This window comes from Mobula birostris, chromosome 9 (genome assembly GCF_030028105.1).
Source record: "Mobula birostris isolate sMobBir1 chromosome 9, sMobBir1.hap1, whole genome shotgun sequence".
NCBI classification, from domain to species: domain Eukaryota; kingdom Metazoa; phylum Chordata; class Chondrichthyes; order Myliobatiformes; family Myliobatidae; genus Mobula; species Mobula birostris.
This window is the reverse complement of record NC_092378.1, coordinates 72,544,295-72,562,222: the sequence shown is the minus strand read 5'-3', so window position 1 is coordinate 72,562,222 and position 17,928 is coordinate 72,544,295. Positions and strand designations below refer to the sequence as shown.

The 17,928-nt window shown below is 38.7% G+C and overlaps 1 protein-coding gene across 1 annotated transcript in view; it reads right to left on the bottom strand.

Annotated features, from left to right (window-relative positions):
• The window catches only part of lrig3 (leucine-rich repeats and immunoglobulin-like domains 3), a 60,292-nt gene extending 42,910 nt beyond the window's left edge, over positions 1-17,382 (bottom strand). The window contains exons 1-3 of the mRNA XM_072268255.1: positions 16,887-17,382; positions 5,071-5,142; positions 4,910-4,984 (exon numbers count right to left, since the gene is read on the bottom strand). Of these exons, the coding sequence (XP_072124356.1) occupies positions 4,910-4,984; positions 5,071-5,142; positions 16,887-17,101 (362 nt within the window). The 5' untranslated portion in view covers positions 17,102-17,382. The remainder of the gene's footprint in view (positions 1-4,909; positions 4,985-5,070; positions 5,143-16,886) is intronic.
• Positions 17,383-17,928: the final 546 nt, after the last annotated feature.

Below are 17,928 nucleotides of genomic sequence, written 5' to 3'. Positions count from 1 at the left end.
GCAAATTTTGCTCCATCATGTTGTGCAAAGCTGCTAGGGACTTCTCCAAAAATACTACTGGCTGTAAAAACTGCATGAGGTGGTTCAAGTACTGAGCTTAGGGGAATGAATTGAATTGATTTCTTACATCCTTCACATACATGAAGAGCAAAGCTCTTTATGTCACGTCTCCATCTAAATGTGCAATGTGCAATCATAGTAATTTATAATAAATAGAACAGTCAATGTAATATAGAGTACACATCAAGTCAGCGTGAGTTTATCAGTCTGATGGCCTGGTGCAAGAAGCTGGCCCAGAGCCCGTTGACTCTGGTTTTTATGCTGCGATACTGTTTCCCGGATGGTAAACGCTGGACTAGATTATGGTTGCAGTGACTAGGGTCCCCAGTGATGCTTCGGGCCCTTTTTATACACCTGTCTTTGTAAATGTCCTGAATGATGGGAAGCTCACAACCACAGGTGCGCTGGGCCATCCGCACCACTCTCTGCAGAATCCTGTGATTAATGGAGGTACAGTTGCCATATCAGGCAGTGATGAAGACAGTCAGGATACTTTTAAACTGCTGACATTACAGTTTTTGAATTTTTTAGTTTTTCATGTTTTACAATTTTCCTTGTTTTTGGGCTGATTTTGTGAAAAACAGGAGCAAGTGATTCACAAGTAAAAGTTCTCAGTTAAATTGATCAAAATCCCTGGTTGTAATACTGACTTATGTGAACAAAGGGTTGGGGAATTAACTTTTTTATTAAAAAGGCACTGTCATAGACTGCTTGTGTGTCCAAAAATTGATGCTAGTCTGTACATAAGGTGACTGACAGGACATGGTAAGGTAGGTTAATGAGTGGAGGTGTTGATCAGCCTTACTGCTTGGGGAAGGTAACTGTTTTTGAGTCTGGTGGTCCTGACGTGGACACTCTGTAGCCTTCTCCCTAATGGGAGTGCATGAACAAGGCACGTGGGATTCTTCATGTATACAGAAAGGGGCCAGTAACATGTCCTAGATGGTGGGTGGACTAGTGCTGGTGATGGGTTGGGCAGTTTCGACCTCACCTTATATCACTGTTTCCCAGAAAACCTGTTTCAATATTCAGTTCCTCTGCCTGTCCAAAGCTTTAGTTAGAAAAAGATTCATATTCACTGCTTCCCTCATTGGAAATGCTTGATGAGGCTGAAAGTTCAGAATGATCTACATACCATTGCTTTCTCCAGCTTAACAATTTCCTACAGATGAATAACAGTAGCATAAAAATACAGGATACGGTGGACTTAGTGGATACACTTCCAAACAAAAAATGTTTAGCTTTGTTTATAAATACAAGCTCACCCAAGATCTAGACACGATGGTGTAAACATCTCACAGAATCAGTTATACAACACAGAAGTAAGCCCTTCAGCCAAGCTTGACCATGCCAATGTCGAATACAATGCCTAAATATGTCAGGTATGACATCCTGAATATCTAAAGAGGATGCCATGAACAGAGCAAGCGCAAAAAAAAAGCGAAATAATGTGTGAGATCACAAAAAGGCAATGTAACTTCACTGGAGATGTGATTGGGAAAAAGATGTTAGAATGCATGGTAATTATGGGAAAGATTGAAGGGAAGAAAGCAAGAGGAAGACAAAGACAAATGATGATGGAGACAGCAGCCAGAGAACTGGAAATGAATACCAATGAATTGATCCACTTGACCCAAAACAGGAGTGTGTGGGCCATGGCAGTCAAAGCTCAAACTGGGCACGGCACCTGATGATGATGATGATGACGATGACGATGACGTCCTGGTAGCACACAGGATTATATATAGAAAAACAATGAGTATGCTGGGTTTAGTTTCAAAGTGAGAATACTGTGGCATATTTAGTCATTCAATTCTACAGCAATCAGCTATGTGGTCCAATTTGCCTACGCCAATCAGTGAGCACCCTTCACGTTAATGCCATCTTCCAGCACTTAGCCCAAGCAATTCAAATTCTTATGTAGACACTGCAAATATTGGCACTGGCCTAGCTTCAACTGCTCTCTGGATGAAAGGGCTCCTGATATACTCTCCAAATCTCTTTCTCTTTACCCAAATCTGTGGCCACTAGTGTTATCTATAAAGCAAGGTTTCCAGTGATTCATTCTACCCTACCCTTAGATAAGCCACTCTTGCACACTCCTATTGATGTACAGTGGATAGCATTCTGATTGGTTGAATCACAGCCTGGCACAAAGGCTACAGTGCACAGTATCACAAGAGGCTCAGCCAGTTCCATCATAGGCACTACCAGAGGGCATTTTCAAGCAGCTGTGCATCAAGAAGTTTATATACATCACAAAGGATCCTCAGCATCTGGGACACGTGCTGTCATTACTGTCATAAGGGAGATGGTACAGGAGCCTGATAACCCACATTCAGTGATTTAAGAACCCCTTGTTCCCTTTCGCCATCAGATTTCTGGATAGTCCATGAACTTATGCACACTGCCTCTCTTTTTGCACTAATCGTAATTTAGAGAATTTTGTCTGCACTGTACAGCTGCCACAAAACAAACTTCATGTTATACAAGACCATGATAAACCTCATTCTATTTTACACACCACAATCATTGAGAAGAGAGCCATCTTTCTCAGCATCTGCTCCAAAAACCAAATTCCTCCACCCCAAACAAACTAATGAACATTCTCTACACTCTCCAGCACCATCACATTCTCCATACACCATAGTGAGCAGAAATGTGCATGTTACTCCAGCATACTGCTTTCAAGTAGCAGTATGATGTCATATTTCACGACATATGCCTATGATATTAAACCTGAATCTGATTGTGTATCGCACAAAATGCCGGTGGAATGCAGCAGGCCAGGCATCATCTATAGGAAGAGGTACAGTCGACATTTCAGGCCGAGACCCTTCTGTATCATGCCTCCTGCATCCAAATCATTTCTGTATCTGACAAACAGCAAGCTCCCCAGTACTAATCAATGTGAGAAACTTCTTGTCAACGTGCATTCAGTCACAAGAAAACCGTTTAAAATATCACACTGGTCTATTGTTAAGCCAAGTTTGAAGTGAATGCATTTTTACACTAAAATATATATATATTTTTTTAAAAGCTTGTATTATCTGTTTAGGGAGCTAAATTTGCTAATAATAAAGGGATTGAAGAGTTAACTTAGACGGTCCATTAAAGTTTTCTAAATGGCCACCATGGTAGTGTAGCAGTTAGCATAACATTTCAGGGTGTTCCAGCGTTCAGTGTTCAATTCTGGCATCATCTGTAAGTTTGTATGCTCACACCGTGAACCGCACGAGTTTCTTCCTGGCACCCTGGTTTCCTCCCACAGTCCAAAGATCCACCAATTAGCAGGTTAAATGTAAACTATCCTGTGATTAGGCTAGAGTTAAATAGGCAGGTTTCTGGGCAGTGTGGCTTGTTGGGCAGGAAGGGTCCGTTCCATGCTGTATCTCTAAATAAATTAGAAACAGTAGCACACATAGGCCTTAACATCACAGTATCCTCTGGGCACATATATTATTTAAGACCATGTTCAACAGCAAAACTGAAGAGACTATTGTTTGTTCAGCAGCATTAATCATGCTCTATATTATGTAGCAATATACAGGTATTGTGAACATTGATAAAATCAATTTCAAAAATTAGGACACTTTAGGGAATGGAGTAATGTTTTTTCAATGAACCAACATTCTCAGTAAATTTAGTCCAATTAGTAAAAAGCAACCTTCTTGCTGGTTTTAAAATATATAATGCATCTAGAACAACCAAGAAGAACCAAGCTTTAACTATTGTTACTTTCTCCTACCAGAGTTTATTGCCAGTATTAAATAAGTACATAAACAGGCAGTACAAGTTTGAGCAGAACAGGAGAAACCAACCTTTTTAACGACATGGGCCCCTACCATTAAATCGACAGGTCTGTAGACCCCAGGTTGGGAACCCCTGCTCGAAAGCGGAAGCAACACGCCACTGTACCTCCGATTCAAACCAGGAGAAACTCTGACAAAATGAACTAGAACCTTTCTATATTTGAAGAGTTGCTTTGTTATTATTGAAAATGCTATGATCAAATTCCAGCTTGGAACTTCTGTCAATTCCAGAGGAACAGTAAAAGCAATAATCAAGCCTTGTGGCTTTGCCATACTAGCTTTAGTGTCACACATCAGCCACAGCACATGATGCACACAATTGCTGTAATTTAAAAGCCACTAAATGGTTATTTAGGTTTTGGCCCGCGAATCCAATTCAAGTAACATCTTAATACTTACAACTTCACTTTACCTTGCAGCAGTCCTTTGCATACCCAACGTAAATGAGGGCCAATATAAAAACCAGAGTCATACCAAGTCAACTTCAACTCATAACACTCGCATTCATGTACCACTTCACACAGTATTGCTTCAGAAGGATAGTGCTGTTGTGTAGGCACATGCAGCAACCATTCTTTACTTCCAGCCTCCCACCAGACAGTTGTAGATGATTGATCAGATGATCTGCTCTGGCCAAAGCAAACAGATTACCAAAAAACTGCTCTGACCAATGCACAGCATCACTTTACCAGCTGAACTCCAAGAATGGGCAAAACACTGTTGAACATCTTAGCCAAAGAGAGGCACCAACAACATAACTGAAGGCTGCACAAGTTATACTTAGATTATGAATTTAACTACATCATTAGGGCCAACTTCCATCATCTTCCAACTCAGATGATACAATGCCAGCAAAGAAGCCAAGCTACCACTCTCCCGAACAACACAATTCTGTTGTGGTCTCCATGAATTGTTCAGCAACCATGGCAAGTCAGGACACCAGAAATAAAACGTGAATGCAATCATGATAGAATACAAATAGATGAGGTTAATGGTTTCAAAAAGCAATAAAGCTTCAATAAAATAAACATACTTACAGTGAAAGAAGAGTAATGTTTGCAGTTACAATTCCAAAGTTTGGTATTGTAGTTAGCTCATTGTGAGTAATTTTCCTGAAAGCCATAAAGGTAAAGTCAGAAATGGATAATGGATTGAACGCTATTTAAGAAATAGTTAAGTGTAATAAAATGCAACTTACACTTCCTGTAGACTGTGAAGGTGGTTAAACAAACTGCCATTGATAGAAGTTATTCGATTGTGACTCAAGTCCCTGGAAAATATATTGCATATTAATGTAGAATTCCATTTCAGAATGTACAATTTATAATGTAATAACTTGATAAAGCCCACACTTCAGTTCTCATGTTGCGGGTCATGGGGAAATTAGGGATAAATTTGTAACCATTACATATCAGGTTTTCAACTAAACTAGCAACAACCAGTGTTTAACTGTACACTGGGCTCCCCTACAAAATACTGAGCAAAATATACTTACTAGCATAATTTTGGGATAACAAGCTTATTCTTCAACCTATTGCATGATTCTGAGCTAGCAGAAATGCAACTTGGGACGGTTTGGTTTGGGCACAGGGCAGTTCAGCCAGCTTTCTATTCTCCTTAGTAATGACCTATACAACATGGTGATCTGATGCACTGACCTAGTCTGCTACTGTACTCCGTCATAAGTGCTCAAGATAAAAACTCCATCAGCTATGACATTCTTTAGGGTAAAACATAGTCACTAAGTAGGTTCACCCAGTGAATAGGTATTTGATAACAGTTGGTGTCAGAAAATCCATATTGCTGCATGCATATAGCATTTACAGAGCAGCACCAGAATCAATTCTTTTTCAAAACACAGTTGGTCCTCAAGCTGGAATTACATCGGTACAAATGATGCATTTCTCCAAACACGCAAGTTATAGTTTTAGGCCAATGAAGGACAAGATGTAAAATACTGTCACAATTAATTGTTCTGATACAGTCATAAACAAGAGAATGTTATGCTTTAAATAATTCCAAAGCTCTAGAATTATTCTTGAAAGACCTGGAAAATCTCTGTGTACAACAAACTTCCTAAGTGTCTAAATGTGCTAAACTGAAGCAGAAAGGTTTAACTTAATTAATTTCCCCATATCAGTGAGCAAAGAAACAAAGACTAAAAATTTTATTTGAATCTTTATGGTATATACTGCAGTCAAGAATTGGATTGCTGGTTCAAGGTAATATTATACAAGCAGAAATTACCATTGATAATAACCACTGATAAGGATTTACAGAGTAAAAAAGAAAAGAGACCCACCAGACAGCTCCAGGCATGAGCAGAAATAAATGTTATTGCTACAAAAAAAAATGTAGAGCTGGCAAAAGACTCTAAACTACAAAATCTTCCAATTAACAAGAGTGCTGCAAGATCATCACGTTGTAGCCAGACACAAGTTCAAACTCTGCCCCATCTGCAGTCCATCAGCAAATGATGAGCTGCACCAGCTCCATACTACTGAGGTTTACAAAATGTCAAAAAAATAATTCAATGTTAACAGTACAAGATAGCCAACAGATTTCAAAGATTAGAAACATGCTCAACCTCAGAATGCTGGCATACAAGCTTAAGCAGCTGATAGCCTATATCACTGATCAAAAGATGTACTTAAACTATACTCTTTACTCAAAGATCAATCTTTTACCACTTTGTACTAGATTTTAGAAAGTGCAGGCACAGAAGTCTCAAAGCAACATTGGTACAAGTCTCTACTAGAAGAACAGCTTGTTTTAGTGAAGGATTATTTTCAGCTAAGGAATTTTCTACATATGGCAACTTGCCCTTGAAAAAGTGCTGTGTCCCAGTTCAGATATAAATTTCTTTAAACATAAAAAATCCAGACTCAAGACAGTCACCATTTATGGAATTAGGTTCCAGGTACAGCTATTTGAACCAAAGCAACTAAACTAAGTTATGTCTCACCTTTTTACTTGTACTTTTGGCTAAATTCCTATTACATTTAAATGATTCTTTATTCCCATGTTTTAGGACTGCTGTTAATATTACAATGGAAAAGGGGCGGGGGGAAATCACATTTACTAAACAATTAAAACTCACTGATATGAAGTGGTTCAATCTGCAAATTTCATTGTGGGAAATGAATGAAACAATTTGATCAAGGCAGATTTTATATCTGGCCTATTGGTTTCACCAGCGTGGTAGTGAATGCCAAACAATCACTGAAGCCGGAGACAGAAAGAACATAATTGGAAATGGAGAGACAAGTCAGAGTTCTTGCTTCACTTTGTCCCCATCATTAAGTATACTTATGAATGAATGCTTACGTATGGAACATTGATCTTCATTGCTAGAGGAACTGAATTTAAGACAAGGCTGTGCTGCAATGGCAAATGGTACTCGAGGCATGCAGTTCCAGTCTCCCTACTAAGATATACTGGCTTTGGAGGCAGTGCAGAGTTTGATTCTGGAACTGACGGAGTTAGCCTATGAGAAGAGACTATCTCCTAGGGCTATGCCCACTGGAATTAAGAATAAGAGTGCATCATATAAAAACAAAATTCTGAAATGAATAGACAAGAAAGAGGCAGAAAAGTTGTTTCCACTGACATGTGAGACTAAATTTGGGGGAACAGATTTAGATGGAGAGGAGGAGAAGCTTCTTCCCCAGACAATAGTAAATCTGGAATTCTTTGCCCAGCAAAGCAGTAGAGGCTACCTCATTATACATGTTTAAGGCATAGATTTTTGCACGGCAGGGGAATTAGGGTCATGAGGAAAAGTAGCTGGAGCAGAATACCCAGCCACATCAGTCATGATCTCAGTGGAGAAAGCTCAATGGGCCAGATGGCCACCTCCTGCTCCTAATTCTTGTGTTATGAACTTTGGGTAAAGATAAGCTAACTCCTTTACAATTTCTTCATCTCCAAAATCAAGAGAAAGGTAAATCAGCAGATTACACATTTACAGTTTTTTTTAAAAAAGTGAAATACAGTAAACATCATACATTTCTGATAGTATAGATTCAAATAATTTGCAGACACCAGTCACTCCCCACATATCAGATCAGCAAGTTATTTTTATGATTTCGGTCTTTCCTGGTTTAGGTGTTGTCAAGGCAAGGTGCCACATTTAATTGTTGTGATTCTAAAGATAGATTTTTTTTAAAGCTGCAATCAGATCTCCAATTGGCAATCTTCATGTACAAGAGAACTCAGCTGAAGCATTCTAAAACTAAACCCAATACCCCGTTTGATAGCTTACATCCGTCCCATCAATTTTAAAATGTTTACTCCTTATTTTAAAAGATAAACTATATCGTGCAATACAAGTTTCTATGCACTCAGGTTTACCAGTTACTATCAAAACAAGGTTTAGGAGCTTCAAGACTCACACCAGCAGGTTCAAGAATAGTTTTTACCCCTCAACCATTAGATTCTTGAACTAGTGGGGATAACTTCACTCAACACATCACTGAGCTGTTCACACATCCTATGGACTCATTTTCAAACACTCTTCATCTCATGTCCTCGTTATTTATTTCTTATTTAATTATTTCTTCTGTATTTGCACAGCTTACTCTTTTGTACACTGGCTGTACACCGAGCTGTACGACCTTTCATTGATTCTATTAGGGTTACTGGATTTATTAAGTACGCCCACTAGAAAATGAATCTCACATTTGTATACAAACAAGAGAAAATCTGCAGAGGCTGAAAATCCAAGCAACATACACAAATTGCTGAAGGAACTCAGCAGGCCAGGCAGCATTCAGGGAAAAAAGTACAATTGACATTTCAGGCAGGGTCTCGGCCTGAAACGTCAACTGTACTTTTTTCCATAGATGCTGCCTGGCCTGAGTTCCTCCAGCATTCTGTGTGTGTTGCTCATGTTTGTATATGTACTTCGATAATAAATTCACTTTAAACATCTACAATCTTGAAAAACACAACTACTTTAGTTAAAATTGATCCAGTCTCTGCCTTCTTTTTGTTTTCACATTCCTCGTATTATTTTGATGGAGCCATGTTCATTCTTGAAAGGCTTTAACATGCTTTTTTAAAAATTATCATACTCCACAAATTTATCATAATGTCTGCTTCATTCCCTAACCTACAGACTAGAAATATTACCAGATACGAGTTACATTATTGAGTACACAACTAGATTAGTGTACTTGAGTAAACAAGATATTCAAAAGTCCATTTGGATTGGACATTTAAGGATGTAAGGGTGACTTTGTTCATGTATTTTAGGAACACAACCATTTGGAGTTTATAAAACCTTAAAAACATATACACCACTTAATCATGTAAAGCAAAGCACATCATTCCATGAAACTTTCTTAGCATTGTTTTTCATTCATCTTGCAACGTGATATGATTACTTCATATCCAACAAAGCTTCTAGATTAATCACCATACTCAAAAAAATTTTAAACTTTTGCTCCAAAGACAAAGGCACTGACTCACACACTCCTACGGTATTAATGTAACATACAATTATAAATCAATGTTTCATTCCAGTTTTGCAGCAAACAAAGCTTGATTGGATTTGGTAAGGGACCCCATACCTGATGAATATCTAGCAACCTCTACCGAGATGTGGGCATCTAATAAGAACATGATCACTCTTAACCAAGTTTTATTTGTGGCCTACCAAGTCATCATAAACATGCTCAGAAGAGATAAATTATCTTAACCACGAAACTGAACAAGGAGAGAAAAGATAATTACTAAGAAAATAGAAGTCTTTCTGTCAATCTGAAACAATTACAAACTAAGGAGATGGAATTATACAAATCACAGGATGCAATCATGAATGACTGATTTTATGATAACATGCATTTAACAACCTAAGTGTCTGACCACAGTTACAAGGTAGTCCTCCCGCTGCCAAACATAAAATAAACATAACTTAAAGCCATACATTACCAAAGTTCCAATGCTATTCTGTGCATAAAAACAATGTGTACATGCAACCTGTACCTCCAAATGAAGAGCTAATTCATCTTGGCACATGTTAATTCTCTATCAAAATTAAGTATAAAAATGAGTACAAGTAAGCTACCTTTAGAAACCATGAACCTAGCACTCAAATCAAAAACTTTCAGTAAAAACATACTGCAGGTACCTGATGCACTACTGAAAAACATATAAACTAATAGGTAAGTAACCATGCTAAGATTCCAACATGAATTAGAAAAGGCCTATTCCTGTGCACTCTTTCCAAAAATCAGTCCTTTATCCCCCCAAGGTGTTAACAAAGAAAGTGAGTAAATGGCCCCAAACCATGAAGGATAAAACAGCTGGCGCTTGTACAAAATTAATAACTTCACACTTGCTGAGACATTTTTTTTTCCCCCATAAGGAACAAAGGTAGTCGGGATATAGCAATCTGTTGCACCTGGGCTCCATACCAGCAAGCAAAGGCAGTAAAGAGCCAATTTAGTAGATTTAAGAAAATAGAAATTTAAAGGTCAGACTGTTATTGTCAAGAACTGTTTCTGAATTGCAGAAAGTTTCATCTCAGGGTAGGCACGTCTATTTAAAGCTAGAATTTAAATCAATGCCATAGCATGGGGTAGATCACCTAACTCAGCAGCAAAGTATGCGGGGGGGGGGGGGCATCACAAAGCTTTAACAACCTTATGACATCAATACCGAATGACTCAAGTAAGTCTACTAATGAAAAAGCTCTCAGTCTGGATTGTATAGAAACGCCACAGCACAGAACAACTCATTGCCATGTGTTTTTCAGACTTCCACAATAATAATAAGTTCTTCCTCCTTTTAGATCTTAATCATTAACATTTTTTTTATAAAAGGATCCTTGCTTATGCCAAACTTCTTTCCCACTCACTTGCTATTGCAGCCAGGAAAGAATGGCATTTACAAAAGGATTTAATATTAAGCCATGGAATTACTTGCTTATTAGTATAGAACTCGATTCTACAAACCAAATTAATACACTGCAAATACTTTAAAGACTATTAACTCAAGGCTTTATCAACTCAAGGTTGCCCAGATCCTCCCTATTAACAGTATACAGATTATTTACTGATAACGGGTGCCTCAATCTAATCTTGGAAAGTAGTGAAGGTTTGAACATCTCACGTTTACAGGTATACTATTGATTAGATTGTATCAATCAGTCATAACCAGAGATCTCACCTGCAAACATCTGCAACTGAGAAACAATACTTCCAAGTGTAAATACAAAAATGAAAATTTTAATTTCACCTTGGAAACGTGCTTCACAGTAGAATTACAACTTTTTTTTGCCTTATTTTACCATAGGAATTTGTACCATTTTCAATTTTTCTTCAAGCAGGCTCAAGGAAAGCCTTTTAAATCCAAAAAGGCAGACTGTTACACGATCACTTCATATGCTGCCTATCGTTTTTTTTAGATCTATTCAGCTTTTAAGAACATCCACTGGAATGTGGGTTAATAAATAAACCACTAGAAACAAAAGGAATGGGACAATGCTACTTTACTGTTTTTCATTTCATTACTTACACAGCTATTGAATTTTAGGAAACTTCAAAGCAGATTTATATTATACAAAATTTGCCAAAATAAAGTCTGTAACAGGCAACAGTCCAAAGAACACCTTGCACACATAACCACCCTATATAGATGGTAAATTTTTCATGTACATAAACTTTCTCAATAGATCATTGCTAACTTACCAACTAAGGCACCAGTAAAATATAAAATAACCTTTCATTTGGTCTTTTACATCATAATTATGCCTTTCATTGTAACATACAGCTCTGATTAAAAATTCTCTTCAGTTTTGTAGTTACATTTCAATTGCCAAGTGCTGAAGTATTTAAAGCAATTATGATTGACCACAGCTTCAAAGAACAAATAAACAAGTTGCACAGTAATCCACCGACAGCAAAGAGTGTATTCAATTCACAAATAATTACTCAAATGCCAAACAAGTTTCAGTCCCAAAATAACTAAGGCAAACTGCATTTTTGGCTCAAATTTAATTTATCTCTACTTCAGCTAATATTTTTGTTCTTTTATTCTACCACTAGCTCCTCATTAATCCTGAAGGTTCTACAGCTGCCACCAACTATCTGATACCAATAAACAAAACTAAATAATGGGTTTCTGTAAGTAGTTTAACAAACAACCCATTCCCACAAAGAGATCCTGCCCTCCCTGCATCAACAATTTATACTTTTTTAAAAAAGACTTGATAATACCAATGAACCACAGAGCACGACAGCACAGAAAACAGGCCATTCGGCCCTTCTAGTCTGTGCTGAAACTTTATTCCGCTAGTTCCATTGACCTACACCAAGTCCATAACCCTTCAGACCTCTCCCATCCATGTATCTATCCAATTTATTCTTAAAACTTAAGAGTGAGCCCGCATTTACCACGTCAGATGGCAGCTCGTTCCACACTCCCACCACTCTCTGAGTGAAGGAGTTCCCCCTAAACCTTTCCCCTTTCACCCTAAAGCCATGTCCTTTCGTATTTATCTCTCCTAATCTAAGTGGAAAGAGCCTACTCGCATTTACTCTGTCTCTACCCCTCATAACTTTGTAAACTCTATCAAATCTCCCCTCATTCTTCTACACTCCAAGAAATGAAGTCCCAACCTGTTCAATTTTTCCCTATAACTCAACTCCTGAAGACCCGGCAACATTCTAGTAAATCTTCTCTGCACTCTTTCAATCTTATTGATATCCTGCCTATAGTTAGGTGACCAGAACTGCACACAATACTCCAAATTTGGCCTCACCAATGTCTTATACAACCTCCCCATAACATCCCAACTCCTATACTCATTCCTTTGATTTATGAATGCCAGGATGCCAAAAGCCTTCTTTACAACCCTGTCTACCTGTGACGCCACTTTCAGGGAATTATGTATCTGAACTCCCAGATCCCTTTGTTCCTCCGCACTCCCCAGTGCCCTACTATTTATTGTGCATGTGCTACCTTGATTTGTCCTTCCAAAATGCAACACCTCACACTTGGCTGCATTAAATTCCATCTGCCATTTTCTGGCCTATTTTTCCAGTTGGTCCAGATCCCTCTGCAAGCTTTGAAAGTCTTCCTCGCTGTCCACAACACCTCCAATCTTAATGTCATCAGCAAATTTACTGATCCAATTTACCACATTATCATCCAAATCATTAATATAGACAACAATGGTCCCAGCACAGATCCCTGAGGCACACCACGTCACAGACCTCCAGTCTGAGAAGCAATCAGCCACTACTACTGTCTTCTCCCAGACAGCCAATTTCAAATCTAGTTTACAACCTCTCCATGGATACCTAGTGCCTGAACCTTCTGAACTAACCTCCCATGTGGGACCTTGTCGGGCCTTACTAAAGGAAACAGAATACTTGTGCCTCTTCCTTAAAGTAGACTGAGGTAATTGCAGACCAAATGTTGATATCAACTTGCCAAATGACTTGGACCTTCTCAAATGTGCAACTGTTCAAGCAAAATCAGCAGCAGTAGCATGCACCATACCCTCCTGCTGCAGCCCAAAACCAGAAACCAGAGTCAGTCTAGCAATACCCGACAGGAAATTAAACTACAATTACTGCATTATTGATTGTAGTGAAAGTATAGGCTTAAATTAAACCAGAATGACATAAATGTGCAGCAAAAGTAACACCAAAGTTAACACTCTTTCCTATATAAACATAGAAAACCTCTATTTTTAAATCTTTGATAAAAATGTTGTATTTTCCCTCACTTGTCAACAATCTACTCTGTCTACCTCTCACTGAATATGGCCTGGAATTACGCAGCCACTTCTTTCCCCTGTACATTGCTCAGTATCTATTAAATTACTAGTAACGACCTGTTAAAAAAATCATTTTACTGCACTGCCACTCAGATACAGACATTCAAAGTTTGACAGCTACAAAGAACATTCAAACTTCCTCATTCTAGTTACATCTCCAGAATACTGGAGATAATGCTGATAGTCAATTTTTTTTAATCATAACATAAGACGATGAACAGTAGCAGTTTCAAACATTCTACTTCAAGCTTTGCAACTTATTTTTTTCCCTGTCTTGACATGCAACCTTAAAATGCTTCCCTTTCTGACAATGTATTTGTCATCTGCTGACTCCAGTGCAAATTGTGCCACCACTGAACCATCTTTGCAAGCAACCTCTATGAAATGCAGACTGGCATGTTAAAACAATACTCTATCCATACATGCAAACATTAAATTTGGAACAAAATGTGACCAAAATATATGAATTTAAAAGCAGTTTCCAACGTATTTGAAGTTAATTCTATTTTAGCCAATTGCAGTAGCAATCAAACATTTGTTGAACTGTGCCTTTGTAGTGAGTACCTTAAATTCCAATACCATGAAGTTTTCTACAATGAATGAGTGAACCTTGTAAATCAGAACTATAATAGTAATGCAATTTTAAAACATCTAGAAAGCACGAGGTTGGTATTATGTTGATTCAAATAAACACAAGCGAAAGTAGGACAGGGGGAGGTATTAAGAGTGAAACTGGCTCCCAATGTTCTTGCAAGCAAATAAAAACACAGATGCAATTAAAATTCTCTATGAAGCGTAACAGAGCAAGCAGCAGACACCAGCATTACTAACCCACCAGTAATAATTCTAAGCAATATGAATGGATTCAACAAGAGCAAAACCATGATATTAAGTCAAAGACTATGAATTGCTAGAACCAAAACAGGAAATAGATGCAAGGCTTTGTGAAACTCAGTACACAGATAACATTGGGATGCATTTTGAATGCCATGGCTGATTAATGCATGGTCAATGATAATAAAGAATGGATGACTGGCGAAGTCTTTAGTACCAAGATGCATGTTCAGACTAAACTGAAAAGAAAAAAGTAGCCTAGCATAATTCAAAAATGGAATTATAAATTTGCAAGACAACCTGATGTCACTCTTAAAATAATGATCAATAAAGGAATTATTTTGAGTACATCTCAATCTGTGCATACAATGTGTGAGTGACAGAAAATTGAAGGCTGACAAACTAACAGTTTAGCTGCTTTTAAGAGTGATTTTCAAAAAACTATTTAACTTGACTAGGTAGGACCTTGCCAAGTGTAAGTTGGCTGCTATGCTTCTCTATAAAAATGCAGTGACCATAATTAAAAATTAACTGGCTATGAGATGCATTGGGATGTCTTGAAGCACTAAATGCAGCGTTTTGTTTGGTTGTTAATACAAGAGAGATTAAAACTTCTACCTTCAATTCTAGAATCACACCAAATAATGGATGATTTGGAACTGCTGACTAAATTGACCAAAATTTTGCTGGATGACTTTACAACTACAGTGTTAATTACACCTGGACAATGTGTGGTTTATATGGAACTGTTCCGCAATGCCAAAGCAACACACCGTTTTCCTCGGGGACTTTAGGTTGTAACAGTGAGGCATTTATAAACGTAACAAGAAGAAGGTTTGGTGTAAACAGAAGAGACACTGAGTGTTTTCTTTTAAGCAATTGGCAAATTCTCCAAAGGGTGATCACAGTTATGTGCCCCAAATGGGCTACTAGAGGTTGTTTATACAACTGGAACCTATCCACAGCTGCTCTTCTCCAAGAGGCTTCTCTACTAATAAGAACATATGGGGGCAAATCAAATAGAGACAGCAAAAATCAAATATTTAAAGTCATTCCAGCTGTTGTATTAACTTTGCATTAATATACTGTGCAAAAAATTTATACAATTTCAAACATTTACTGATTTTACTGACATTATGAAAATGGAATCCCAACCTAGAACTTCCGTCCATTTTACCTTAATAAATGTTGAAAAATCTACTTCATACTTGGAACATGTTAATATTTTAAAGCAAGTTACTAAAAAACAGTTTTGTTCATTTCATTTGAAAGGGGAAATGTCTTTTGATAATTTAAATGAGGTATCTTAAAACTAACTAAATACTGCATTTTTGCTATAATTGTGGAAAAATAATACAAACTAAAATCTCTTTCTAAAGTTAATATACTAAAACTTAATACAAAGCAACTTAAAGTTGACTTATTTAATTAACTAAAAATCTTTCTACACGTAACATTAAAATCCACACAAGTCACTCACATAATAGTGAAAAGTTTCAAAGTCCATTAAAGAACTATTCATCTTTCGTGAGCAGGGCAGCATTACTGCCAGATGAGCTAATTTGAAGGGAATTAGCCACAACTAATTGTAAGTCTTCCTGCTTTGTTCAACAGTTGGACCCTTCTTTGCACATAGCCAATTGACGAAGAGCTGCCAAAGCAGTACCAATCGCTAGACTGATGGCACTACTATTACGAGTCATTCCCTAATTTCTTCTCAGTTTGAATGACTCCGATGGTGCTTTGCCCTTTGAGACAGGTGACAAACGTACTTTGAGAATCATTCACTTTGAATTTAAGACTATTTCAACCAAGCGGCCACAAAACTACATAGAAATTATTCCACAGCAGGAAGCATCGTGTTTCTATTCCATTCTTTGTTTCCATCGGCACAACTAAATGAACTGAATTAAATGTAATAAAATTTAAACCACGAAAAATTAAGATCAAATCTAATAAAAGCATAGTTTAATGAGTATAATCCCGAATACAAACTGTACACTACAGAAAATCTGAAAATTGTCCCAGCTACAGTCGATGTGCTTTACAGTGCGTATACTCGTATCAACTATCTTAACTTGATGTCCATCAGAAAATATTTGGAAATCCAAAGGCATATCGCGCATCCAAGACTTAACCACACATCAACTCCATCCCAAGTTCTTGCCGATTTGAAAAATTAATGTACGGTGCAACTGCGCATCTCCGAGGGAAATAGGGGAAGGTCTACCTTCGTGGTCAAGTTTCCAAACTTTAGCAAATGCAACAAGTACGGCTCGCTAGAATACGGATGCGCACATTTCGCCCTCGAGTCCGGGTTGGGTTGGGTTGGGTTGGGTTGGGGTGGGGTGGGGGTGGGGGGACAGGGAGTAGGGGTTAGGAATACTCACAGTCGGACGGTGCAGCCGGGCAGCGGCTCGGGCACCCGATTGAGCTTGTGGCGGCTGCAGGCGAGCAGCTCACCTAGGCACGAGCAGCGGGGCGGGCAGGCGCGAGGCGACTCCAAGGCAACCGCCGCCGGGATGGGCGCGCACAGCAGCGCCAGCGCCCCGCCGAGCAGCAGCAGCAGCGCCCGACCCCGACCCCGGCCCCGGCCCCGAGACATCCTTCGCTCCCTTTCTTTACCAGAGCTTATTACTTCGCTCCCCCCAAGACTCCCCGCCTAAAACTCCGTGTTCTCGTCAACGCTGCCAAACACTTCGTTCCTTTTCAGGAAGGAACGACGATCAGTGAAGCCGTGGAAAAAGTTGCTGGAGACCGAACTCTAAATAAATCCCAGCTCTCTATGGATTTTAGCGCAGGTACAAACACGACCATGTACGCCTGCGGTGAGAACAGCCCTCTACTCTTAATCCGCTGCGCTCCGGCTCCGATCCCAGGTCCAGATCCTCCTACTCCACAGCGTTCGCAACCCCGCAACCTCATTGGCTCCGATTCCTTACCACGTGATCAAGGATCCGTGTCCCGCCTAGTGGACTCTGGTATTTGCAGTTTTCCTCACTGAAGGACTTTCCCATGTCTTCATAGTATAAACTGATGGCACTACAGTTCCCAGCATGCTGCTGTAGGTTTAGCAAAGGGTTCGTGTTATGACGGGTGCAATCGGGTTAAATATACATTTTGTGGCTTCCTCACCCCCAATATTGGTCAATTGTAGTTGTCCTGCAATGTATTCATTAAAATGCAATGCCGTTCACTTTACTGGAACTTTGTATCGTTATTTGCCTTTTTGCACATTTGTTAGCTCTGGATTGTTACGATATCCCTCCCTTTGATGCTGAAATACTACAGCTAGTTGTGAAACTGTTACCCATTAAGAGTTAGCACCTTCAGGAGGGGCAGAGGAAATTAGAAATTAAAAATCAATCTACACAGATTATTCATGTTTGTGAGAACAATTTACACCTCCTCGCCACAGTCGCGAGAAATAAA